This window comes from Nasonia vitripennis, chromosome 2 (assembly GCF_009193385.2).
Source record: "Nasonia vitripennis strain AsymCx chromosome 2, Nvit_psr_1.1, whole genome shotgun sequence".
In the NCBI taxonomy this organism is placed as follows: Eukaryota; Metazoa; Arthropoda; class Insecta; order Hymenoptera; family Pteromalidae; genus Nasonia; species Nasonia vitripennis.
In genome coordinates this window covers 147,501-171,890 of record NC_045758.1, presented here as the reverse complement: position 1 = coordinate 171,890, position 24,390 = coordinate 147,501, and the positions used below count along the sequence as shown (strand labels likewise).

At 59.2% G+C, this 24,390-nt stretch overlaps 2 protein-coding genes across 2 annotated transcripts in view; one reads left to right on the top strand and one right to left on the bottom strand.

The window, feature by feature from the left end:
- The first annotated feature begins 8,125 nt into the window (after window positions 1-8,125).
- LOC100117904 (T-box transcription factor TBX20) overlaps window positions 8,126-24,390 on the top strand; it is a 19,507-nt gene continuing 3,242 nt past the window's right edge. The window contains exons 1-5 of the mRNA XM_008209658.3: window positions 8,126-8,616; window positions 10,897-11,374; window positions 14,029-14,302; window positions 19,474-19,635; window positions 19,724-19,800. Coding sequence (XP_008207880.3) covers window positions 8,460-8,616; window positions 10,897-11,374; window positions 14,029-14,302; window positions 19,474-19,635; window positions 19,724-19,800 — 1,148 coding nt within the window. The 5' untranslated portion in view covers window positions 8,126-8,459. The remainder of the gene's footprint in view (window positions 8,617-10,896; window positions 11,375-14,028; window positions 14,303-19,473; window positions 19,636-19,723; window positions 19,801-24,390) is intronic.
- On the bottom strand, window positions 13,208-14,573 carry LOC116738503. The gene is made up of 2 exons (XM_032596837.1): window positions 13,829-14,573; window positions 13,208-13,759 (listed from the first exon to the last, which is right to left on the bottom strand). Exon 2 carries the CDS (start codon window positions 13,750-13,752, stop codon window positions 13,297-13,299), a length of 456 nt encoding a protein of 151 aa, XP_032452728.1. The 5' UTR covers window positions 13,753-13,759; window positions 13,829-14,573; the 3' UTR covers window positions 13,208-13,296.

The following is a 24,390-nucleotide window of genomic DNA, read 5'->3' as shown; positions in this document are numbered from 1 at the left end:
AACTCGGCGACCTCGTCACTGCGCGCAGCGGACTTGGAGAGGAGAGAGCTCGGAGAGGCTGAGACGACGCTGAGACGACGCTGAGACGACGCTGAAACGATATGGGAGCGTAATTGCGCGATTAAGCGCGATGAGATCGAGCCGCGCAGCGCTTGAAATCCGCCTATGCGCGGAGTATGAGAACTGGGGAAATAAAAAGGCTCGCTCGGGCCAGAAGAGAAATGAGGATACACGGAGGATACGTCTAAATACATAAAACCATGACGCGTGATGGACGCGTAGCGGGCCCGACCTACGGGGGTTCCCCCGCGCGCCTATTTCGTCGGAGAGAAGTATCGTCCCGGCACCCCGCTACGCGCCATGCATCAACACCCGACGAGCCAGCCCATTATACCTCATCGAAAATACAAACACCGGGCCCCTTACGCTTACGCACACATGCGCGCCGCAAAACCAACATTCTTTTTGTCGAGTGTGCACATCGGAATTACGGCGCTGCGCTGACCTTTGCCTCTCTCCGGTACACGTCGATGCGTTTCGAGGGCTCGCTCCGATCTCCGTGTTGTGCCCACATTACGGAGTGCAGACATCCCCGCGGCGCTTGCTCCGGCATTGTGTCCGGATTCGGGGAAAGGGGCGCGACGCGTCCTCGTTTATAGTCGTGTCGCCTTGTGTGGCATCTCTCGCGCTGCTCCTGCTCTCGTTCCGCACCTGGGCCACCATAGTGCGATTGTGATTTTCGGGGACGAACCGCTGCGCGGCGGCGATGATGTCACTCGAGCGACGTTATTGCCGCCGAGAGCAGCACAATGCCTCGTTTAAAGTTCATTTTTAACGAATTTTCACGTTCGTTCGCGAGAACTGCCGGCTGCTCCCCTGCTCGCATAATATGTCCCCGTAATGGGCAGCACCGCTCGCCGTCCTCGTTCGGATTTCGGAACGAGCGCATTGTTGCGATATACTTAACTTGTGCATACTTAGAGCGCCTTACCCGCAGAGTCGTCGGCGCGCGGCGGTCCCGCGAAGCTCGCCAGGTGGCGCCGCCCGCTCGAGCCGAGAAAGGAGCTCGGAAAGAACAAGTATCGATCGGAGCCGACCAGTCGCGAAATAAGCGGCGGCTCGGTCTCTTTTTATTCGCTCCGAATGCATTATTCCTCTCGCGCGCGCGCGCGCGTGCGTCCGACGAAATCCCCAGGCTATAGCTATAGCGCTGTGCGCTCATAGACTCAGCGGGCCGCCCAGCTCGTTTGCACAAAACGTCCGCGCGCCCTCGAGATCCGCGATGGGACAGATATTGCCTCTCTTGCTCGCGAGTGAAAGAGACGCTTTTTCCGGCGGCGGCGGCGGCGCAGGCGTGCGTCGAATTACAAAGTCGAGAGAGCGGAGTCGCCCGTCTGCGGTTTATTGACGCGCAGAGCAAATAGATTAATAACCGCGAGGCAGCTTGCCGGGTCGTTTCGCGCCCCCCGCGCACTCGCTCTCGCTCTCTATAATCCGATTAGAGCGACAGCGTTTTTCCAGCCCCGGCGAGGACAATGCGCGGACGCTCCGCTTATGCTAATCGATGCTCGAAACGCCGACTATACCAGTGTCACGGCTGCTGCGCGGCTGCGCGGCTGCGCCCGGATTAGGAGTTATTTACTCTTGGGGCTGACAGTTTGTCCAAACAGTTTGGCCAGGAGTCGACGCGCTTGTTCGCAGGGGGGAGCGGGTAGGGAGCGGGTAGGGAGCGGTTTCCGCGCGGAAAAATCCGCGGAGAGAGGGAGCACGGGGAGTGTGGCGCACTCTCATTACGCATGCACCCTCCTTCAACGGCCTCTAACTGACTGAGTTAGTGAGTGACACGCCCGCCTGCCCGGCTCTACGCCCGGCTCTACGTGCCCACGGCTCGCAGCCGAATATGTATATCAATTCCCATTGTGCAGCGCGACGAGGAGGCGGCGGCGGCGGCGGCGGCGGCGGCGGCTGCTACCTATATACATAATACGCACCGGCGGAGCTGTGTGTATTATACATGTAATTCCGCCGCTGCAGCTCTCCTCCCCTTCCTGTCTGCCTTCTTTACTTTACTTTACTCGCTCCCTCCCTCTCTTCAGCTTTCTTTATTCGACGCGAGAGAGGCAAATAATGTTGTTCCTCGATTGAGTGGGAATTCGTTTGGGGAATTGTAATGACGAGGCGTCGGGCCCGGCTATTACCATTTCCAATGAGCTCCCTCTGCCGTGCGACTCCTATTCTCCTCCCAGACGCTCTTCATATTATTCGCTGGATAACGGCCAAGCGATGCAGTGCAGTGCGCAACGCATAATGCGGCGAATCGAACCTGATCCGTCTTTATTATCGGCGCATCCTCGCAATAAAACTGCCTGCCACGTAATCCCGGCGACCATTTTTCTCGGCACTGCGCGATCAGAAGACGACTGCACACGGGGGCGCCTATACTCCGTCCCGCGGGAAGCGGCTGCGGCGGCGTCGGCGGCGTCGGCGGCGTCGGCGGCGGCAGCCCGCCCCTCGTGTAAACCCACCCTAATTGCGACAACCCCGCGGCAGCCAGCCAGTCACTTTAGCCCCCTAATCTCCCAAAGTAATGGGCTCGGGGAGAGCTGCTGCCTCGGTGTCCTCCTCCCGCCGGCTCCCGCTCTCTACATCTCTCTCTTGACTTTCGCAGATTTTCACGCTCGAGGCGAGGCCTAATCTACCGGCGCGCATCTCCCGCTCCCCTCTTGTTATTGCGCCGCCGATCGATGCGCGAGGAGCGTCGCGCGGCTTTTTTCATTATATATACGCCGAGATTTTACGCTAGCACTCTCGGAAATTTGGCAAGAGGAGCCTCGGCGACAAATCTTCGGCGGAGCGTTTACCTAATCGCGGCCGGGCTTTTTAATTAAAACATCCCCGGCCAAGCGTGTGTTGGCCCCTGCTCTCGAGAATTAATCGCCGAATAAGTGCCCGCGCTGCGGAGAAAAAAGACGCCGCTGCGGGCAGCCATAAATCGTCTCGTAAGCTCCGGGAGTCTCGCGCGCGCCAAAAGAGACTCCCTGATAGAATAAGAAATTGAGCGAAGGAGCTTGGCCGTTTCCGCGCCGGCACTTTTCTGCTCCCGGGGGAGCGACATCGAAATCCCGCGACGTGTCTAATTGGGGCCGCCGATACATGGAAGGAGCCAGCGCAGTTTTCACGGAGAGCCCGGGCCGCGCTGCACTGGCCGAATCCCCCGGGGCTGGATTCCCTGGAATCTCTCCTCCGCGCGGTGAATCCGGCCTAAATAATGCCGATTATCCCCCCGGCAATTGTTTTATCGAGCGAACAAACAAGCAGTGGATATAGCCGGGGCGCGCTGGCGACTATAAAGACGGCAGGGAAAGAAGGCAGGGCGGCAGCCCTCGACTAGCTACCTCCACCCTCCCCCGTCCCGCGGCCCCCGCCATCTTAGCCTGCGCGCACGTACGCACTCTGTGTCCGCCGTCTTTGTCCGCCGATGCGATGGAAGCCGATACAATAAAATAGCGATCGCATCGAGGATCCATATCCCCCGGCGGACATCCTCCCGAGAAAAACACCTTAATTGCCTGCAAATTGCGAGCGCCTCGGAATTTATTCATCCGGCGCTCGCGCGCGGCTCGGAGCCCTTTGATTTCTCCGCGCGATTATAGCTGAGAGTACCAGAGAGCCGGACTCGCTCCTCCGTTTTTCCCGCGGCGGCGGTCGACGTGAAAAACGAGCGTTTCAGCGGCGATCGGCTTTGTACTCGACTTGTTGTGTCGCGCGATTATCGCCGAGTTATCCGGCTGCTGCGGCCTGCGGGCCCTTGCATCCGTGCGTTTTCAGTTCTTCGTGCCGAGCGCGGGGAAATTAGCTCGCGCCGATTCCTCAACGAGCCAATCATCGTTACGCGAACGGCGAACGTGGGGGCGCAAGAGCTGCTTGGGCATTCGAGTCGCGCGTAAAAAGCCTCGGCCGACGACCGAGCAACTCCTTCCCCAATTAAAAAAGTCCTTTCGATACAGCAAGAACAAAGGAAGTACGCGCACCGCCAACAAAAGCCCGTAAATAGTTCCAAACTCGGCCCGGGATAAATCAGCCGCTCGCCCACGCGCCGAATAACGAGCTTATGTCCGCGAAAATCCACAAAGGCGCGGGCCTCCCGGCCTCCCTCGGAAGCCGAAATCGTCCGGGGCTAGGGCGCGTCGCCCAATCGAGAGCCCGATGGAAAATACCGTAAAGACGTTACGCAAGTGCCTAGCTGATCTATGGGGGCTCGATTACGCTCGTGTGTTTGACTTGAATTCGATCGGCCGAGAGCAGCGCTTAAAAGAGGATCTCCCAGAATTACCGGGAATCCAGCGATCCGACAGCGCGTTTCACACTCGGAGCCGCCCACGCTGAATATATAATGCGGGCCGCATTAGAATAACAAATAGCGGGGCGCCAGCGCGTCCTTCTCCTGCTCCTTCTCGCACTTAAATAAATAACGCGTAGGATTTCGACTGCTGTATACGTATCCCAATTAGCGCGGGGACACAATGGTTTTCGCCGAGGCGAGTTCAAAGGCTCCGGAGTGCAGCATCGGAGCGCGCTGACAGACGAAAAGTAGCTCTTCCGCGAGGGCTCGTGGAAAAACCGAGGGAAAGCAGACGGAGGCGCGCTCTCTATCTCTCGCGGGGCTTGTTCACGGATCCAGCGAGAGCAGCGGAGGCTCGCAGCGCGTGGGCCGGGCCGGGCGTAGGAGCTAATAACGCGCTATTCAATAAAGGGGCCCGGCGCGCGCGGCAGCAGCCGACACGTGTTACCGCGCGCATGAATAAACCATGCGCGCGTACTTAGGCTAATGCGCGCCGCTTGTTGCGATAGTGCCTCTAAGTGGAGGGAAGAGCGCTGCTCAATCTTATCTGAGCGGCTTCTGCTTCTCTGTCCTCTCTCTCTCTCTCTCTCACGAATGCCTCGACTGGAGCTGCACTCGTTGAAAACGTCGCCCGATAAAATTCCGCAGATGCGCGCGTCAGAGCCTGCTGCGTCGACGCAGGGTCCCGAATGCTAATCGACGCCAGCTCTCGCGCAGGCCCGTATTTCAAATTCAATCAGATACCCGCGCTCTGCTGCGCCGGGCTGCCCTCTTTCTGTTCCCTCGCGCGCGTCGCGGAGACAGAAAACCTGCTGAGCCAGCGCGCGCGGATGCGCCTCCCCCTTTCTTCGCGCTTCTAATATTTATTTATGCCCGAAGCTCATTCCCGAATCCGCAGCTCTGTCCTGCAAAACGATCGAGAAATTCGCACAAAGCTGCGAACATCCCACTCGGATTTTTCCTAAACTGCGGCCGGAACACGTGCTACTCCCGACTCCCGAGTATAGATACACGTCTGGACTCTGGAAATGGAGAATTGAGAGCTCGCACCGGAAGGGGCGAGAAAAGTAATACGTCAGCGCAGAGCTACGCGCAGCACATGCGCGACCACCCGCGCCGGGACGCCTGCGATGGCAATTACAAGTATATTTACATAATAGCGCCGTACGCGCGCGGCTGTCCGTGTCCGCGTCGCGGCGGATTTCCCTTTTCCGATCGCGACGACAGCGGGACTTTTCCCTGCTAGCGCTCGTAATAATGGCTCGGCTCGGCGAGATTGCGCGCGTTATTGCGGTACGTGCGTGCGGGTAGCCGCAGCCGGCGTGGGTGGCCGCGGCTGCAGCTCTGCTCCGCTCCCACCTCCGGTCCTGCGCGGGCCGCGATGATGAATGAGCCAGCGGCTCGCTGCTCCTTCTTCTCGTCCCCGCGTCTGTCCTCCCGGTTTATTATAATATACGTGTACGTCCAGAGCGCCTTGTGCCTACCTTCCGCGTTGCCCGAGGGGGGGGGGGGAGGGGGGAGAAAGAAAAACTGGCCGATCGGGTCAGCCCGCCGCGAGAGAAAGAGCGCGGCCCGCTGGGCTGCGGCCGGAGGCTCGAAAACACGCGGCTGCTCACCTACTCCCGAAAACTTGACTCCGCTCTAAACTTTCACCGAGCGACGCGGTCGCTGCTGGGGTTTGCGCGCTGCGTGCGACCGGTGTCCGCGGAGCGCATCCGCAGCCTCGCGGGGGGCCGGCAGAGAAGGAGAGTAGAGTCGAGAGAGACGGTTGGCGGTTTGATTTTTGGCCGGGCTGCGGCCGGAGTCGCACCAGATCGCTCCTGCGGCCCATTATGCGCGGCGCTACTGTCTGCGCGCGATTGATTTACTGCCCGAGAAAGTTGCCGCACTTTTGCCGCACTTTTGCCGCACTTTTGCCGGACTTTTGCCGCTTCGATTCGCTGAAATCCGAGTCAACAGGTACGCAGCTCGTTAGCGGCGCTTTACGGCCTCTCACCGATCACTCAGGCGTCCGCAGGGCCGGGCCGAGTGCATTACGAAATTAACTTTACGATATTTTGCAAAAGTCGTTAGGATGGTCGTAATAAGCCGGGACGCGGCGGACAAAGTTCCGGCCAATAAAATAATCTCGCAGCTCGCCTTTGACGCTTCGGTAGCGCAATCCCGGCGATATTTACGGCCAGCGCTGTCTCGCCGACGGACACAACGGACGCAGGCAGGCCCTCAATGGCTCGCTCAATGGGCCGGGCTACCAGCAGCAATTTTCACCAAACATCCCTCGAGCGGCCGTGAAAGGCGCGTCGTAAATCGAGCCGCGGTCGATATCCCCGAATTTCCCGAGAAACAAGTTCGAGCGACGTCAAAATCCACCGCAGTTGAGTCAACAGACGTCAAGGTAAAAAGCGGCCCGCGAAGTCGGCCTTCCGCACTGCGATCGGGGGAAAAAATGATTTATAGCTTCTCGCTTTCTCTTGTTCAAAGAGCGTGTTTGGCTTCCCGGTGGTTCGCCGCAGAAACCATTTCCGAGCCGTCTATAGATATATCTTCGGCTGAACGCGCAGGCGATAACCCGCGGCCGATCCGAGCAAGGCCTCGCGACTCGTCGTGCCGCGGATCGAGCGGATAGTCGAGAGCAAGCAGCCGCAGCGCAGGGCCCGGAGAAAGGGCGAGAGGGTGCAGGAAGAGCGGCAGCATCGCACGCGGGGGGAAGCACCGCTGTGCCGCTCTCTCTCCCTCTCTCATATATTTTATAAAACCGGGAGGCCTTTTATGCGCGCGACTACGGGGGCACTCGGCGCGTCCAATAGAATTCCGCCGCTGGAAAAGAAAGCGCTGGCTCCTTCTCCCGCTACACACGCCAGATCGAGCTGCACGGAGAGCGGGAGAAAGTATTTTGACGTGCCCGAGAGAAATTAGTATAATAAAGGAGGCTCAGTAGGAAGGGGTGGGGGCAGAGCCGGAGACGCTGCCGCCTAAGTGCGCGCCGTAAATCTATCGAGCACCTCTCCGAGGGTCCTCAAACTCGCTCGCTTCTTTATGCTCGCGTTTGATCGATCGAGAAGCTCGCTCCGTAACGGCTCGCTAAAAAATAATCGAGTCGACATTTCCAAGTCGCCGGTGGACGCGCACCAGCTCCCAGAACCTAGGCGAACAGAGGGCCGATGATGATACGGACTTTACGACGCTCGATCATTCTTGGCCGCGGCCGGGTTAAGCAGATGCGCCGCTTTCTCCCGCATCGGGCCCGTCTTGCAGCTAGTCGAGGCAGCCGCAGCGCAACCGCCGAAAGCTCGTCGGGGCTGATGATGTTGCGGACCGCAGTGCAAGAGCGTTATTCAGGCGCGCTGTAAATTGCCGCTGAGTTATGGCTGCGGCGCGACGGGGTCAGCGGGACGAATAGCACGAATAGCACTCGCTGCCGGGGGCTCGCTCGGACGGACTGACCCAAAGGCGAAAGCTGCCCGTCTTCTCAGAGTCCCGCGGCTGCAGCGCAAAGAGGAGCGCCCTGAGCAGCCGGTTACCGAGCGCGCGGCCTTGTGTGCCTTTATCAGCGGCCGCTCCCGCTTTTTCTTCGCCAGCCGATCGATCTGCCCCGACTCGCGACGCACACAGCCGCGCGATGATAAGCCGGGCGGGGCGTGGCTCCCGGGTCGAGGGGGGCCGGCCCCCCGGGCTCCGGGCGCGCGGCCATTCGCCGGCGGCCGGCCCCGCCCCGGGCAGCGCCCCGGCGACTGCCTTGCCATCGCGCTGGGCCTGCGCGCGCATCCCGTTATCGCCGGGCGCAGCGGCAGCAGCGGCAGCGCCGCTCGGCTGGAGTGGGGGCAGCTCTATCGTGGGAGGATGAGGAGTAGGAGGCCAGTGGAGTTCGGGAAGTCGGGCAGCGCAGACGCGTCGCTGTCGCTCTACACGCTCTCAGCTCTCAGGCAGGCTCTCAGGCTCACGCAGCGAGCAGTGTCGGATTGTCGTCTTCGAGAGAGAGAGAGAGAGAAAGAGAGACGGGCGCAGCCCGCCCGGTTACGTAAGCGCAGGAGCATACATGCGAGAGTCGCGCGGCCATCGGCAACGAGTGCGCGGGTGCGGAGCCTCGACAGCTGGCCGGATCTAGAGAGCGGAGGAGATGCCGACGACCAAGGGCGAGCGCGGCAACAAGGCCACGGACTTTAGCATCGCGGCCATCATGGCGCCGAGGGGCCCGAGCTTCGGCCACTATCAGCAGCCGGCGGCCGCCGCCGCGGCCTGCAACCTCGCCAGCAGCCCGACGCTCGTCGAGCACCGTGAGTAGCCAACTGGGCAGGCTGGGTGGTCGCGGTTCGGCTCGCGTTTCTTGCCGAATCGGGATACCGGGAGCGCGTGCTGAGCCGAGACCAGCCGGGCCTCGCGGGGGCCCTCTAATTGACGAGTGCGCCGCGCGGGGCTTCTCCGGAGATTACGCGGAACGCGCTCGCAGTCGCGATTGAGCCGCTGCAGCCGATTCCGCTGCCCCCCTCGATCCGCCCGCTTTTGCCGCCTTTCCCGCGATTCTGCCCCGCGTAATTTGCGAAAATAGCCCGCGCACGCACGCGGCTTCCTTCGATCGAGCCGCTGCAGCCTGGTATTATTAGCGCGAGGTATTATTGACGGGTCGGGATTTTCGGCAAGGGCCGTTCGATGAGCGTGCCGCGCCGAGCTTATAGCGACTCTCCAACGATCGGCCCCGACGGACCGCGCGCGCGTACACATCCGCGACGATTCCCGGCTCCGACTTCCGCCGCGGCGATCGGCACGTTCGCCTTTTTCTTTATCCAGCACGATTCAGCGGCTCGGGCTCTATTTTCGGCTCGGCCGATAGAGACGTTTCGGGGGAATTCGAGTTCGCGAATTCGAGCTCGCGAATTCGAGTCCTGCAGTTGAAGCAGCGCGCGAGAGTGCGAGCCGCTATGAATAGACCGTCGTCGCTTGCCTCCCTCTCGCTTAATCAGCCGACTGCGCGCGCGAAATCTTCCAGGTAGGCGGGAGCTGGAGCGAGAAATCGATAGCCGGTGAGGCCGTTCGAAACAGCTGGCATCAATATTGCCGAGAAAATGTTTGCGAGAGCGCGGCTCCCGTAAAGAGATACAAATTGCCTACAATGCTGCGACGGCGCAGCTGCGAGCGCGTAATCGCCGATACGCGCACCGTGCACTCCGCGCGAACCCGAGGCATCGAACCCGGCCAACGGGCAGGCGAGCTCCGCGACTGACTTCTCGCTGGAAACTTCGAGACGACCTAATCGAGCCTCGTTAACTCGCTAATTTATCCTCGACTCCTACGCAGCCAGCCCCCGAATCCGAATTTATGAATCGCGGCAGCATAATCCTCGGATAATTCGCGTCGCATTAAATGCAACAGCTGCGGGCTGCGGGCTGCGAGCGCGCCTTCGGAAACAGGTTTCGCGCGAGCCATTAATTAATATCAACGAGCTCCGGCTGCGCCTCTGCGCGGCTGCGGATACAGTATACACACAGCGCTGGCTGGCACTCTCTTCTCCGGGATTCCTCTTCATTTCTTTCTCCGGTCTCTCGCCTCCTTTTTTCCTCTCGCGCGAGCCTCGGGCTCGATTTTTCCCGGCGCGCACCGCGGGGCTCTCTTATTGTGCGGCCGATATCGCGCGGCCGCATCTCCTGCCCGTATCGCGTTACGCGCGGGACTAGTCGGGAGTGTGCGTGAGCGCGCGGCCGAGGTGCGGAGAGATTAATCGCCGCCGATCGATAGTCCCGGATCGGGACTATCGGGAGAAAAATGGCTCTATTCCCTGGAAACTCGGACCAAGTCCGGCCCCGCAGGCTTCGTCGCCAATTCAGTCCTCGAGCCTGTCTTCCCGTCCTGTGCAAACTCCGGAGGCGCTGCAGTGCAGGTTCCGTTCCGGAAAATCCAAGGCGGAAAAAAGCGGCCGTAAACTGCACGCGCGATATGTTTATTGCGCGCGCGCTGACAAGCAGCCGCTGTCCTATTCCAGCGGGGCATTGTTCGCTGCACACCGCGGAGCAGCAGCGACTCGACTCCTTCTTACTAGCGCACGTATCGTCTCTGCGCATCTGCGCAATAATTTCATACGCCCATGCAGCGCATTACATTAATTGATCTCCGGCTGGCGGATCCCGCGGCCGGATAATTAAAGCAAGACAGATTTCAAAAGCGTGTTTAGCGCTAATTACCGGCTCTGTGCGATAATCGCAAATTGGATCCGCCGCCGCCGCCGCCGCCGTTACGCAACGCGACGAGCGTTCGTTTTCGTTTTCGAGCTTTCCCTTTTCCCATTGTCCGATACACGCACGCGCTAATGGCCGCGCTTTTTATGGGCTTTTAATGAGGGCGACGTACGGACGCGCATCGATTTCCACGTCGTTTTAATTGCAGGTCTCTCGCCGCGCGCCTTGTCAGCTGGAAACATCTTCAACTGGTTTTGATTAATTGCCCTCCCCGCGCCGATAGCGAACGATTAGCACCCCGTTCGGCCGCGAGCGATCAAAAAGCGTTTATTATTATTTATCACAGCCATAATCATACGGTAAATAACGTGGTCTAAATACTTGCAGGTCTGCGCTCGTCCCCGCTGAACATACTCGCGACGGCGACCGTCGTGACGGACGAGGCGCTGCTCGAGGAGGACGAGATCGAGGGCAGCGTGGGCGGCATCGACGTCGAGAGCGTCGCGACGGACAAGTCGACCAACGACCCGGAGGACGAGGAGGTCGACGTCGACGTCGAGGAGTGCAGCAGCGTCGACGAGGGTCCGGCCTCCTGCGTCTCGCCCGGCTCGAGCTGCGGCAACCCGCTCAAGCGGCGCAAGTCCAGCCTCGAGCTGGACCAGGATCTGCTCGAGGAGCAGGGCCCGGCGGCGGCTGCGGCGGCTGCGGCGGCTGCGGCGGCGCCCTCGCGCAAGAAGCGCCGCCACGCGCCGCCCATGTGCAACAGCGAGGAGCTGCGCGACGTCGAGTGCCACCTCGAGACCAAGGAGCTCTGGGACAAGTTTAACGACCTCGGCACCGAGATGATCATCACCAAGACCGGCAGGTGAGACAGCTATGCTTCTGAACAGCTCTGATCGACGCGCCCGCGACACGCGATATCGCGCCCGAAACTCCAAATATCAATTCCAGAACGGAAGGCGGCGATAATAAAACTATAGTAAAAGCAGCAACGAGATCGAGCCAGATAGTGCGCGCGTGATGTATAGATCCGTAGATTGCCGGCCCTCTCGAACGGGGGAAACGCCGGAGCAAAGAAAAGATCGTCGCGCGGGCGACTCAATTCCAAGTTCGACGGGTAACGCCCCACCCCCTGATTAATGAGCGCCGCCGTCGCCGCGCGCGGACAATTAAAAGCCGGCGCGCGCTCTGCTCCTTTTTCCGCGGGCGCTGCGGCATACGCGTTCGCGCTTTACGAGATATTTAAGGCCGCGCGGGCCGGCGAGTCCTAGATATAATTTATGGTTTCCCATTATACACCCTCTCCTGCGCAGCTATATCGCTCGCGCGCGAGTTCATTTTTATAGGTATGCTAATAAAGTTCGAGCGCAGCTGCGACGCCGGCGACGACGAGGCCGCTGCAGCGGCGGCATGCGTGACCGCGCGTCAGAATTATGAGAGATATATTCGTGCAGCCGAGGGGAGAGGCCGAAGCGAAGGTGCGACGCGGAGGCAGGAAGGAAGCGAGCGAGCGAGCGAGCGCCGAGCGAGCGAGGACTTGAACTTTTTTCGCGCCGAGCGATGTCAATCGAGAGATAGGAGCGATTTATCGAGCAAACGCTTTACGAGCTGCTGAGCAGCGCGACCGCGTGCTCCCGCAAAAGGACTACACGCCGATCGACACGACGTTTTTACACGAGCGAAATTAGCGGCCGCCGCGCACGCGGGCATAAAAATTCAAATGAGCCCGGCGCCTCCGAATCTCTTCCCGGAAGGACCGCCGGAGAATGTCCTGCTCGGAATTCCTCTCGCTCCGCGCGGCGTTTAATATTTCGTTGGCATTCGATTTAGCGCGAGGCGCGCGAGAGTCTCTCCGGCTAATGAAATTTTCCGCCCGGCTCTCGTCCTCAGCGGACCACCGAGGCGAGCGTGTCAATTCGCGCGGCTATAGATTCCGCGAACGAGCGAGACTCTCCTTTTTCCGTCGCCGGCCGGATTTCGAAGCGGCCAGTCAGGTGGGATCGTGTCCTTGCGCGCGTGGATCCGCGGGGGGTCGAGCGAGCGAGCGAGGTTCCCCGGAGTCCTTTATGTTTTTCTTTCTCCCATTCCCTGCCTCTACTTCTCGCAGCGCAGTCGGCTCGGTTGTCGCAATTTCCCACGTCCTTCTTCGCCCCTCTTGGCCTTATTATCGCCATCCACACGAGCGTCATCGTCGTCACCGAGAGAAAAGGCCTCTTGCCGACAATGAGGACGTCACTCCGCTATTGCCGGCGTTATCGCCATTACACGCCCTTCGCTCATCCGCGCGCGAGGTGCTCTTTGTGCGTCGATATTATCGGTTGCGCGGCAAGAGAAAATTTCTCTCGCATAAGTACTCGCTTATTTCTCGGCCGCGGCGCCGCGACAGTCGGCACGCGAACCCTTCATCAGCCGGCGTCCTTTGTGCCCGCGCGGCCGAGTGCGCATGCGCTCGTACGCAAGCAGCGCACATGCAGCGCACATGCACGTCAGCTCGCATCGCCATGTAGTGCCATACGCGCTCGCTATATCGAGTTGCCCAATTGTCGAGCGCGGGGCCTAATTACGCCTGTGCGCGACGCGGCAGCACCTGGCCGGCTCGTTGGCTGGGCAAACACAGCCGGGGCGGGCGCTTTGAAGCTTTGGGCTCGCTGAAATTTGTCAAACTACACGCGATAGGCAATAGTCGTATACTCACGAGTACTCACGAGTGGCGTGACGCAAGTCGGCGGCTCTTTATTCTGACAGTCGTTCGAAAGCTCGTGTATGCACGTACAATGTACACACATCTCAGCTCGCGTCCCAGAACATGATGGTGATGAAGCCGCAGAACTGCGTCGCCAGGAAGGTCTGGTACTGCCGGTAGTTGTTGGCGAGCGCGGCGATGCAGCCGTGCAGCAGGAAGAAGAGGAGGAACGCGAGGAAGCGTCGGACCGCGCGGCCGCGGCTGCACCGCTGCCTGTCCCTCCGCCGCGCCTCCATCCTCCTGCTCAGTCCCTCGAGGAACTCGCGCTCCTCCGCGCTCAGGCCGGCGGACTCGGTTCGCGGGGCAGGCGGCGGCGGCGGCGGCGACGGCGGCTGCCTCGAGAACAGCGCGAACTCGTGGCTGTAGTAGACGTTGCGGTTGAGCACGTTCTCCTGCCGGTAGGGCAGCACCTCGGCCGGCCGGCCGCGCCGCGGCTCGTTGCGCGGGTTGCACTCGCCCGGGCAGACGCGCGGCCTCCCGTCGCACGCCGGCTTCCTCATGCTCGGGCTGCAAGCGAGCAGACGCGCCGTCAGGGCACTGGGGAGAACGCTGCGTCGAGGCTCTCTCGGCTCTTACCTGGGGGAGGCTCGCCGCCGAGCGTCGCGATGACGATGTGAAAGACGATTGAGACGATTGAGACGATTGAGACGATTGAGACGATTGATTTTGACACGGGCTGCGTCTGACTCCGCAGAGCGAAGTTGGCCGCGAACGGCGAATCGGCGACCGACCGAGTCATCTGCTTAACCGGAGAGGTTATGGTTCGAATGTTGCAGGCGGATGTTCCCGACGTGTCGGGTCTCGTTCAGCGGGCTCAAGCCGGAGCACCAGTACGCGGTGGTGATGGACATCGTGCCGGTGGACAACAAGCGCTACCGCTACGCCTACCACAAGAGCTCGTGGCTGGTGGCCGGCAAGGCCGACCCGCCGGCGCCGGCCAGGCTCTACATGCACCCGGACTCGCCGTTCAAGGGCGAGCAGCTGAGGAAGCAGGTCGTCTCCTTCGAGAAGGTCAAGCTCACCAACAACGAGATGGACAAGCACGGACAGGTAAGCGATCGCTCAGAAATCTCACAATTGGGGCTCCCACCGCTCAAGGCCTGCGACGGCACGCGCTCCGAAGGCCGGCCGGGCCCTCGACTGACTGACTGACTGACCGACCGGCTGAACCGGCCAAGGCCTTCAGTCGGTTGTCGGCTTGTCGCCCAGCGCGAGGAGTCAATGCCGAAGAGATTGAGAAAAAGGAAGGAGGAGGCAAACAATTAAACGAGCGAAATTCCGGGCTCTCGCTTATCGCGCGATAGACCGTCGAGTTTACGAGAGAACGAGAGAGACTCGCTCGCGCGTCGGACGCACGCTGTGCTGCACGAGTGAGAGTCTCCTGGGGGGGGGGGGGGGGGGGGGGGGCGGAGAGGAGAGAGGCCGTAGGTGTCGCTCGCTCGCCTATAAGCTAATAAATTGAGCGGGCCTGCTCGGCTGTTTGCCCGGGGGCCTTTGTCATGATGATCGCGCACGCCTTCTCCTCGCTGCGCTGCCGTGCGCGTCTTCTTTTTCTTTCCTCGTTCCAGGCGCGTCGTGTGTGCATTCACATACTATATAATATAGCGTATACCGCGCGCTCTTGTCTACCCGCGTAGCTACGTGGCAGTTGTAATAACACACAATGGCGAAGGTGCGAGGCGCTGCGCTCTCTGTAAATAGCCTCTCTCTCTCTCTCTCTCTCTCCCGTGTACGGCGCACGCGTGTAATCGGGAGAGGGCAACCGTGTTACGCGGCGACGCTGCCTGCCGAGGAATTTCGAGGAGCCGCGAGGCGTTTTTATCGCCTCCCCCGATCAGTGACATATATTTTGTAAACTTTTCCCGTCTCCAGTTTCGCGGGCGTAAATCTGTAATCTCGGCGGTCCAAAATTTAATAAAGTTCCAGGCAGTTTAGCTTTGATTTAGGGCTGCTTATTTATTATAATAACTCAGGGGAGCTTAGCACATTAAGCCGAGTGACAAAACAGTTTGCGAGCGAGTGAGTTACGGGGCCGGGAGTCTTCTCTTCTCTCTCTTTTTTTTTCAGTCGGATTTCGCGGCTCTTACGCATCGCGCTGCACGCACTGCACGCGCGGCGCACTAGAATCCGAGAGTTCCGGTTCGAGTGGAGCGAGAGCAGTCGACTGACTCTCGGCCGCCCCCCCCCCTCTCTCTCTCTCTCTCTCTCTCTCTCTCTCTCTCTCTTTTATACACTCGCATTCCTGCGTGCGCGCGCTCGGCCACTATTTCATCGTTTCGTATGACGCGATATTATAGGAGCGAGCGAGCGAGACCCCCGCCGCGGCGACTACCTGTACACCCGATCTACCCGGTGGTCCAAAAGCCTGCCTCGGGTGCGAGATATGAAGCGCGCGCGCGCTGCTGCGAAATCAATTATACGCGAGCTGCGGAGGCACAGGAGCGCAGTTTATACAAGACGCGGCGAGCGACGAGTTTCCTTCGATCCGCGCAGTGCTCTCTTCCCAGTTCCCTGCACGCACGGGCGCATGCGCGCGCGAACAAGTCGATTACGCGCGCGCGCGGCTCGGAAAAAGTGGCTCGGCTGCAGCGCGCACTAGTGTCGTGTTACGCTCGGTGACTTAATGAAATTAGGTGCATGGGAGCTAGTTTTCTCTCTCTCTCGCGGCCCGTGTAAACGCGTTCTCACGATCTCGCGAGCAATGTCCCTCGCCCCTGCCTGCGCGCACAATCGTACGCAGATGTAATATTTGCGGTGAAATCGAGAAGCCGGGGACGAGAGCGAAATGCGCTGCGTAATTCCGCGCGAATGCTAATCCGACTTTTTCAGGCATTGCGCGCTCGCGCGTCTTTTACAATTTACATCCGAGTCGAGCTGCAATTAGCGAAAACATCCATAAAACTCAAAGGGGGCTCTATCGAGCGAAAGGAATAAAAATAAATTCCCGAAGAATGTCGAAGCTGCTCAAGTGCGCGAGGACGATCGCGCGGGCTCCAACGCGGAATAAATTTCTCCAAACATCGATTCGACATCCATTTCCGGGTCTGTCTCTCTCTCTTTCTCGACTCTCGACTCTCGGGCGCGATATCGCGAGGCGCTCCGGCGTATACTCGGCCGCGGAAACGCGCCGGCCGTTATCGTCAAACACACGTCGTTAAGATATCTTTATTAGAGGCGCGCTGCGACTCGAGCCGTAGACCCGGGGCCGTTGGGCTGCGCGCTCTCTAAGTGGCCGAGTCGCTAGTCGGCTCTCCGGAATATATGAAAACGCGGACCGTTTTAACACTCCCTTAATATACTGACATCGGCTTTCAGCGTGAGCCTCGCGCGACGACGAGTGATAAGTGTCGTAAGTGTCGTAAGTGTCGTAAGTGTCGTGGCTCTCCACCTCTCGCTCTCCCGCTGTCGTATATTTTTCATAATTTTCGAGGATTAAAATAGAGATGCCCGCTCGCCTCTTCTTATATCCATCTATCCTTCCTCCGCGTGAGCCTCGCGCGACGACTCTTCGGTACATATATTTACATATGTTAAGCAGCGGAGGCTATAAATTGCGCGCTAATCTACGGGATTCCCTCCCTCCTCGCGCGGCAGCATCGGAATACACTTTATTATACGAGCTGTTAAAACCGACGCCAGCGAGTCATCAGCGCCGATGACAATTCGCCGGAATCGAATTTCTGCAGCCTCCTCCGTCCGCTAATCCGGCGCGCGCGGCTCTCTCGATATTACAAAATTATGCAGATGCCGAGCCTGAGGTTAGCAGCGCGCGATAAATAATCGCCGGTCGGGGGGAAAGGTAAAAAGCGACGAGCGGAGATCTGCTTACGCGCCTGAATTATCGGGCTTTATTGTTGCTCCTCCGCGCGCTGAGAGGAAATAACAGTTCTCGCGCGCTAATCCGCCGCGGTAAATTCCTCGATTTCTTTTTTCATTGTTCGCGGGACGCGCGTGTCTATTTTTAGAAAGTCAAAAGCAACTAATCCTCGCGCTGCGCTCTCCAAATTTCCTCCGACGCGATCAATGAAAACGTCGAGAGAATCGAGGCGCGTCTCACTGATTTAAATGCACATATCATTAGTCCAAGGCCCCGCTCGCGGCTCGAAAAGAGCTGCGAGAGCCAACTCGCACGTATGCCCGGTAGCGCCGAGCACCGAAAGCGCGCAGACCACTCGCCAGTCAGTTGCTCCCGTTCGATCCCGGCGCGCGTCTCCGCAGCTCGCAAAAACTCGTCTGACGAAAGCTGCGATTTGCATTTCTCGGTCGCGGTCCATCGAGCAGGCAGCCGCGCTTGCGTAAGTGCCGCCGCGCAGCTGATTATTGTGCGCGCTCGATAAACGGGGCTAATGCTTTAATAGCCGGCTGGCTTTTCTGCGCGCGCACGAGGAGCTGAAAAAAGGAATTCCTATCCGCGCGAGCCGCGCGCGAAATCTCGAGCGAGGCAGAGCAAAAAAGCCGAGGCAAATCGGCCGCTTAATGCCGCTATCAACGTGTATTACACGGCTCGCGCGTTGTTTGATAAATCGCCGCATGCAAATCGACGAGTCGAGATCTCCGCAGCCGCGCGTCTTGCCTTCCCCTGCCTCCTCTCTACTATCCTCTCTCTCTCTCTCTCTCTCTCTCTCTCTCTCTCTCCCTCTCTCTCTATCGCAATGCGCGACGAGCGAGGCGCTGCCGACTTTCCAATGCGCAAACAGCAAAAATACGCTACAATTTCATCGTCCTGCACGGCGTAAACGCTCGTGTTGAGCAACACCTCCGCCGCGCGATGTGCGCGCTCAGGCGTTATCGGTAATTTATGTAAATGCCCGATTCCGCCTTAATTAGCCCGCGCGTTCGACATTGAATTTAATTCCCCGGCCGCGCGGAGGGGAAAAGGCGCCTGCACTCTGCATCTCTTTCCGCGAAGCGCGCTCGAGCGCTCGCCGTTCGTATAGTCAACAATTAGGGATCGCAAAAAGTCGCGCTCGGAAACTCGCATGCCTCGCGAGCGAGATTGCGCGGCTAATAATCGATCTCGAGGGCCGCATGGAAAAAGGAAAATGGGTGGCTCGGGCATGCTGCGATCGGTCGCTCGCGTGCGTCGTCGTAGAGCGCGCGGCGATACCGATCTCGGCCCACTTAGCCGACACCGTATCTCGTGTTTCCCGAAAATCTCCAAAGTCATCCGTCTAAACAGGCTGCTATCCGAAAAATGCAAATCGCCGCATCTCGAGAGCCGGAGTGAGTTATCCGGACGGCAGTGGATGCCTGACAGGTTTATCAGATCCCAGCGCCGGCTGTGCGTTCGCTCGCTCATTTTAGCCGGACCTTTCCAGGCACCTGCAGCAGTCGAATAACGCGGCGGTAATCGCGCGCGTATCATAGGCGCAGCTCGGCCGTATTTTCACGAGGAAAAGGGTGAGCAGCGAGCCCGCTCGCGTGGAGAGAGGCCATTTCTTAGCCGGGTTTATCGGCCCGGGCCCTTTTTTTTTCGCTTTAGCGCGCGCAACCCGAAATTTTCTAATTATAGCCGCGCGCGCGCGCGCGCGCGCTCCGAGGAATTATTCAAAGGCGCGAGGAGAGTTATGCCGCGGACAGGAAGGTGTTATTACGGAATTATTAAGAGAGGAAGCGAGGGGGCGGTGAAATAGCGTCGATTTCTGTCCGAAATGATTTTATGATTTTATGATTTTATGATTTTATGATTTTGTGATTTTATAATTCCGCGCCGCGCTGCTTTATTATTAGCCGAGAGCCTACTCGGCCCGCCTGTTTTGACACAATGAGAGCCGGCTTTTCTCGCTCCGCGGGCGAGCGGTGGGGGCAGTCCGTATAGATGACAAGTGTAAGGCGCGCTTGTCTTTCCTGTTTACCTAATCGCCGCGTCCTTCGCTCGATCGGCGCAGCGCGCCGTACAATTACGCTCGTCGTCGCTTCGCCGATCGCTCCAAGTTTTTCGCTGAAACGCTCGTAATTATCGTTCGCCGAGCCGGTGCGTGCGCGCGGCCACTTATTACCATAAATTCGAAACGGACTCGAGACGAGCGCGACCTTCTTGTTTTTCCTACGCGCAGGCTCTCGTTACGCTTTTCCCGACCCTCTGCTATCGACACGCAAAATTTATCCAGAGTGCGCTCCAGAAGACTGTTTGCGCAGGCCTAATCCCCCGGAAGCGACGCGATGAATCGGCAGAGCGAAATTCAGCTCTCCATTAACGGCTCGTTCGCTTCGCTTTGCAGATAATCCTGAACTCGATGCACCGATACCAGCCGAGGATACACTTGGTCAGGATGAGGAACAACTCGAACGCCCCTATCACCGATCTCGAGAAGGAGGAGCACAAGACCTTCATCTTCCCCGAGTCTATCTTCACGGCAGTGACGGCTTACCAAAACCAGCTGGTCAGTATTCCCACTTTAATTCCATTCAGCTTTATTCCGAGGAACGAGCGCGGGCATTAAAATTCCACTCTCCACGAATGGCTTTCAGATAACGAAGCTGAAAATCGACAGCAATCCGTTCGCCAAAGGCTTCAGGGACTCGTCTCGGCTAACGGACTTTGACCGGTGAGTTTCTTCTGCGCGCACACACACACACACACGCACACGTTAACGCGCTCACGACGCTCGGATGTAGGCGCCCGCTAAATTATGCGCGATTAAATCGCATCTCTCGCGCGCCCGCCTGGTTTGTGTAACGCGCTAAATGGGCCTCGCGCTGTTCGAGCGCGCACCTGCCCGCTCCTCGACTGCGCATTGCGCGCGTTGCGAGTCGTCCCCGCGCGACCAGCGCGCTGTTCGTCGACGTCGGAAATGCGAGAAACGAAACGCTGCATCCGCTCTCGATGAGCGAGTTTTCTTAATTAGGGGTTAATTGGCTGTTATTATTGGCTTGCATGTACGCGCTTAATTTATCCGCTCGCGCGCAGATGCGCGAAGCGGACGGTTTTACGCTCGAGATGATTTGTGCGCGCGCGATTCTATCCCCTGGCCGAAAGGAGAGCGCGCGAGGAGGAAGAGTCGGAAAGTCGGCGGCCGATCGAGACGTCAGACGCCCGGAAAAAAGGAGGAGAGCGCCGCGTTAAAAGTCGATCGCACAAGCGCGGCAAACGCTCGCTCGCGATCGCTCCGCTTTCTCACGCGACGAGCGCCGGCGGATATCTCACTTTCGCGAGTTTTCTCGCGCGCGTCCGACGGCTGACGGCATAATCAATACGCGCCGCCGCTGGATGCACATCCTCGAGAACTGGCGTGCGGCGCGCCCGAGCCGGCACCAGTATGCCCGGCCGAGAAATGAGAAATTGGCGAAACGCGAGACGCGGCCCGGATCGCTTTTCGCTGCGCTGCGCATTGTGCGCGTCTTATTATTCCGGAGGGGCCGGCGCGAAAATTAAACGGAGAGAGAGAGAGAGAGAGTGAGAGAGAGAGCGGCTCTTGCCTTTCATTTTTTGGCGGCTAATAATGCGCCCCGGTCTCCCTCTATTTCGGAGATTCATAAAGCCCGAGAGCTCGGAGCGAGAGCGTGCAAAGTGCCATTCGATCCGGCTCGTTTGAATTACAGCATCGATTCGCCGGTATCGGCCCTCGACTCGCCTTCCTCCGCTCTCCGTCTTCCCCCGTCTTCCCCCGTCTTCCCCCTTCTTCCTCCTCTTCGCCGCTCGTGAGAATCGCGCAAAGCGCGCCATTAAAACGCAATTAATTTTTTCCAGCCCGGAGGAGGGAGATTGATTTTCGCTCGATTTGAAAATCGCCCGGAAAGCGCTCGGAAGTCGTCGAAACGGCTGGACGGGTGGCCTTCCCCGACCCTCGCTCTCTCCTAGCTCTCTTTCTGCACCTTCCGCGCGTCCTATATACGCGTGTACGACGCGGCGGTGGCGGCTCGGCGAGTTAATGAGAGAGCGGGCCGCGCGCATGCGCAACGCCCACTTCGCGCCAGCGCTGATAGATAGATGCCTTTGCTTCAGCCTCTTTAGGCGCGCATCAGCCGGGGTGGGAGCTCCCGCGGCTTTTTTGCTCGCTCGCTTCTCGCTCTTTTTTCGCGCTTCGCCGGCGCGCGCGCGCGCGCGCGATCTCCGCAGTGCTCGCGGCCACGAGAGGAGGAGGAGGCGGCGGCCGGGCATTCATCTATATTAGCTTCGAGAGCGGCTGGCCTGTCATTACCGCTGCCGCTCTTTCGAGCCTCGCTCCTTCGCCTTCCACTCGGTCGGCCTCGGCTCTCGCACAGCGCACAGCGCACAGGGCACAGCACCCTCGGCTTCCGTCTCCCCGGCTCTCCTCTCCCGCGGCTAGTCGCGGAGGCCCGCTTCCTGCAGCCGCCGAAAATGCCCGCGCGGAAATAAAATGGGCTATCGCGCGCCTCCCGCGTAATCTCTCTATCCCGAACGATGGGATTTTCAATCCCATCACCCGGCGGATGCTCCTTTTTCCGCGCGGCCCCATTAGCGCGAAGAAGCGCTGCGGGAGAAGCAGAAGAAGCGGGCGAAGAAGAGGAGCGAGAAGGAGAAGGGGAGGGTCGGCAAGAGGGAGATGAGAGCTAATAACTGCCGTTTAAAACGCAAAACAAAGGCCTCGCCGCCGCGGCGAGAGCGCGAGAGGGAGGAGAATCGGAGGCTTCAATATCCTCGCTCGCAGCTCCGCGAGCGAAAGGCGTCAGGGTCATTACCGGATCATTACCTCCATACCCTACCGTGCGACGACGACGACGACGACTACGACGACGATGATGATGATGATGATGATGATGATGGGCCTGTGGCCTGGAGCTGCGCGCGTGCAGTGTGTGCGAGCGCGAGGAATGCCAATGATCTCGCGGCTTTCCTCGCTCTCCGTCGCGGGGAAAGGCGGTAGTGCGCGCGAGATTTGACGCGGTAATAGCTCGGCTGAAAGCCTTCCGAGAAGCCGGGCGGGCGCGATCGGCTCTAATCAAATAACGCCGTTTCCATTAGGGAAAAGCGCGCGGCATCGCGTGAAAAGCTCTCGAGCGAGCTTCCAGGAGCGTGGGGGGGTGGGGGGCACCTTGCATGGGAAATTTGCGGAAAGTCATATCTGTCGGAGAGCAGGCAGGCCGATTACGCGCAGACTTTTCGAAAGTACATCGGCCGCTCGCTCACACACGCGATGGAAGGCGAAGTGCGAAGAGGGCGACGCGACGACGGAGGAGAGAGCATCGCTCCGCCGGCGGAGACTGGAGAGAGAGAGCGAGAGAGAGAGCGAGCGAGTATATAACCGAGCTGCTGCTGCGGCGGCGGCGGCAGCCGAGTAAATTACAGGCTCGGCCGCGCCGGGCTATTTTGCGTTGTTTTGTTGTTTTTCAACGCGCCGAAAGGAAATGAGCGAGCAAACGCGTCACGCCAGCCCGAACCTGCTAATTTCTATTCATATTTTATGGCTATTAATTTCTTTGCTCTTACGCGAGCAGCTCCTTCTTCTTGTCTGCCTCTGCCTCTCACCTTCCCATCCCGCAGCTCCTTCGTTGGCGGCTGCCGTGCGCGCGTTTTATTAGCCGTATAAAGCGCGCCCGAGAATCCCCCCGCGAGCTTCTGGCAGCGGCCTGCCTTACCGGCCCGCGCGGCTCTGAGAAAAATCGAGGTCGCGCCGCGCGTTTAATCTACGCAAAGCGCTCGCTCTCTTTGTCGGCGTCTCAATCAGGCGCGACTCTTTGCGCGCGGGAGCTCGCGTGCTCCGACACCTGCCCGCTTATCTCGGCGCGTCATTACCGTCATTACGGCTCCTGAAAATTTCATTCGCAGAAACGCTTTTCGAAAATCCCCATACGTGCGCGGCAGGAAATGCCAGCGCGCGATGCCCTTTGTGCGAGCTGCTGCTGCTGCTGCTGCTGCAAGAGTAATGATATTCATCATGCCATCGGCGCGGCGATTTCGCGTTCCGCCAGCCGCCGACAAAGTGCACGCGTGTCATTCGCATTATGCCCTCGCTCGCCCGTAACGCCTCGGATCGGGACCGGCTGCGCGTGCAGCATTTAATTCCGACTCATTACGCGTGAGGCCTCTTCTCCGCTTCGCGCCGCTATTACGGCCCATCCGGCCCTCGCACTCGCTCTCCGATTCGGCCGATTTCGGCTCTAAATGCTTATAAAAATCGGCCCGGCCGGGCTCAAACCCATGATTATCCGCCACTTACCCGCTATGCGTGCGCCGCGTCTACTGCGGCACTATCGCCGCCGACTCATAAATCCGTCGCTTTAGGACGGCTGATTAGACGAGAGGAGCGCATCGATCATCGCGCTTTCGCTCGAGAAGGGAGACTTAAGGCGGCTTTGTGCGCCGGTAGGTCATCTATACGCCGATCGTCGCAAGTAGGCTCTTTGTTGCCGCGAGTGCACGGGAGGCGTCGCGTGACCGCGTACACTTGCGGGCCCCGAACCTTTTCACGGGCCCGCGCGCTTTTATCTCGCCGCGGCCCGCAAAGTGCCTATCGACGTCCGCAGGAGTTGAAAAGTTGCCGAGATAAATTGGCCGGCGGAGCTGATGAGCGTTGAGCAATAATCTCGTCGCCGAGAGTAGAGTAGAATATACTTACTCTCGAAAAAGGCGCAACCAACAGCTCGCGGAGGCAGCATCGCGTGAGAAATCGAGAAATGCCAGAGCCGGCCGGAGCCGGGGAAAAGGCAGTCGGAAAAGCCGATCGCGAGCCGGACTGCGGGGAGAGATTAGCTCGCCCGGCGATTACGCCGGGAGCGCGAGCTTGCGTGCGCCGCCCGCGATAATTCCGTAGCAGCCGAGCCTCGGCGTAACGCTCTGCGCCTGAACAGTCGAGAGCAGGGTTTTGAAAACGGGTCAAGGCAAAGCGCGCATTATAGGTATGAGCCGAAATTGCGGTGCGCGCTCTTTCGCAAGCCGACTTTCCCTCTGCCCGTGATGGGCCTTTCTTCGCGATCGGCCCCCGCCATATTCCGCGCGCCTCCTTATTATTGCGCGGCTTATCATCGCGTGTATATTCCTCTATTTCTTAACAAGCGCGCGAGCGCGCGCCGGTGGGCAACCCCGATCGCCTCGTCATTTCCGGCCTCGGCTGCGCACAGGTGCAGTATCCGCGCGGGTCAGCGCACACGTGTAATTTAATTCGGAAATTTCGTTCGCGTCACGATTAAGCAATTTTCGGGCCGCTCGTTTCGCGCCGGAGCTGCTTTTGTTCTTC

Bases quoted from the DNA above. Each gene is read 5' to 3' on its own strand.
- LOC116738503 (XM_032596837.1), bottom strand. From the start codon at position 13,752: ATGAGGAAGCCGGCGTGCGACGGGAGGCCGCGCGTCTGCCCGGGCGAG.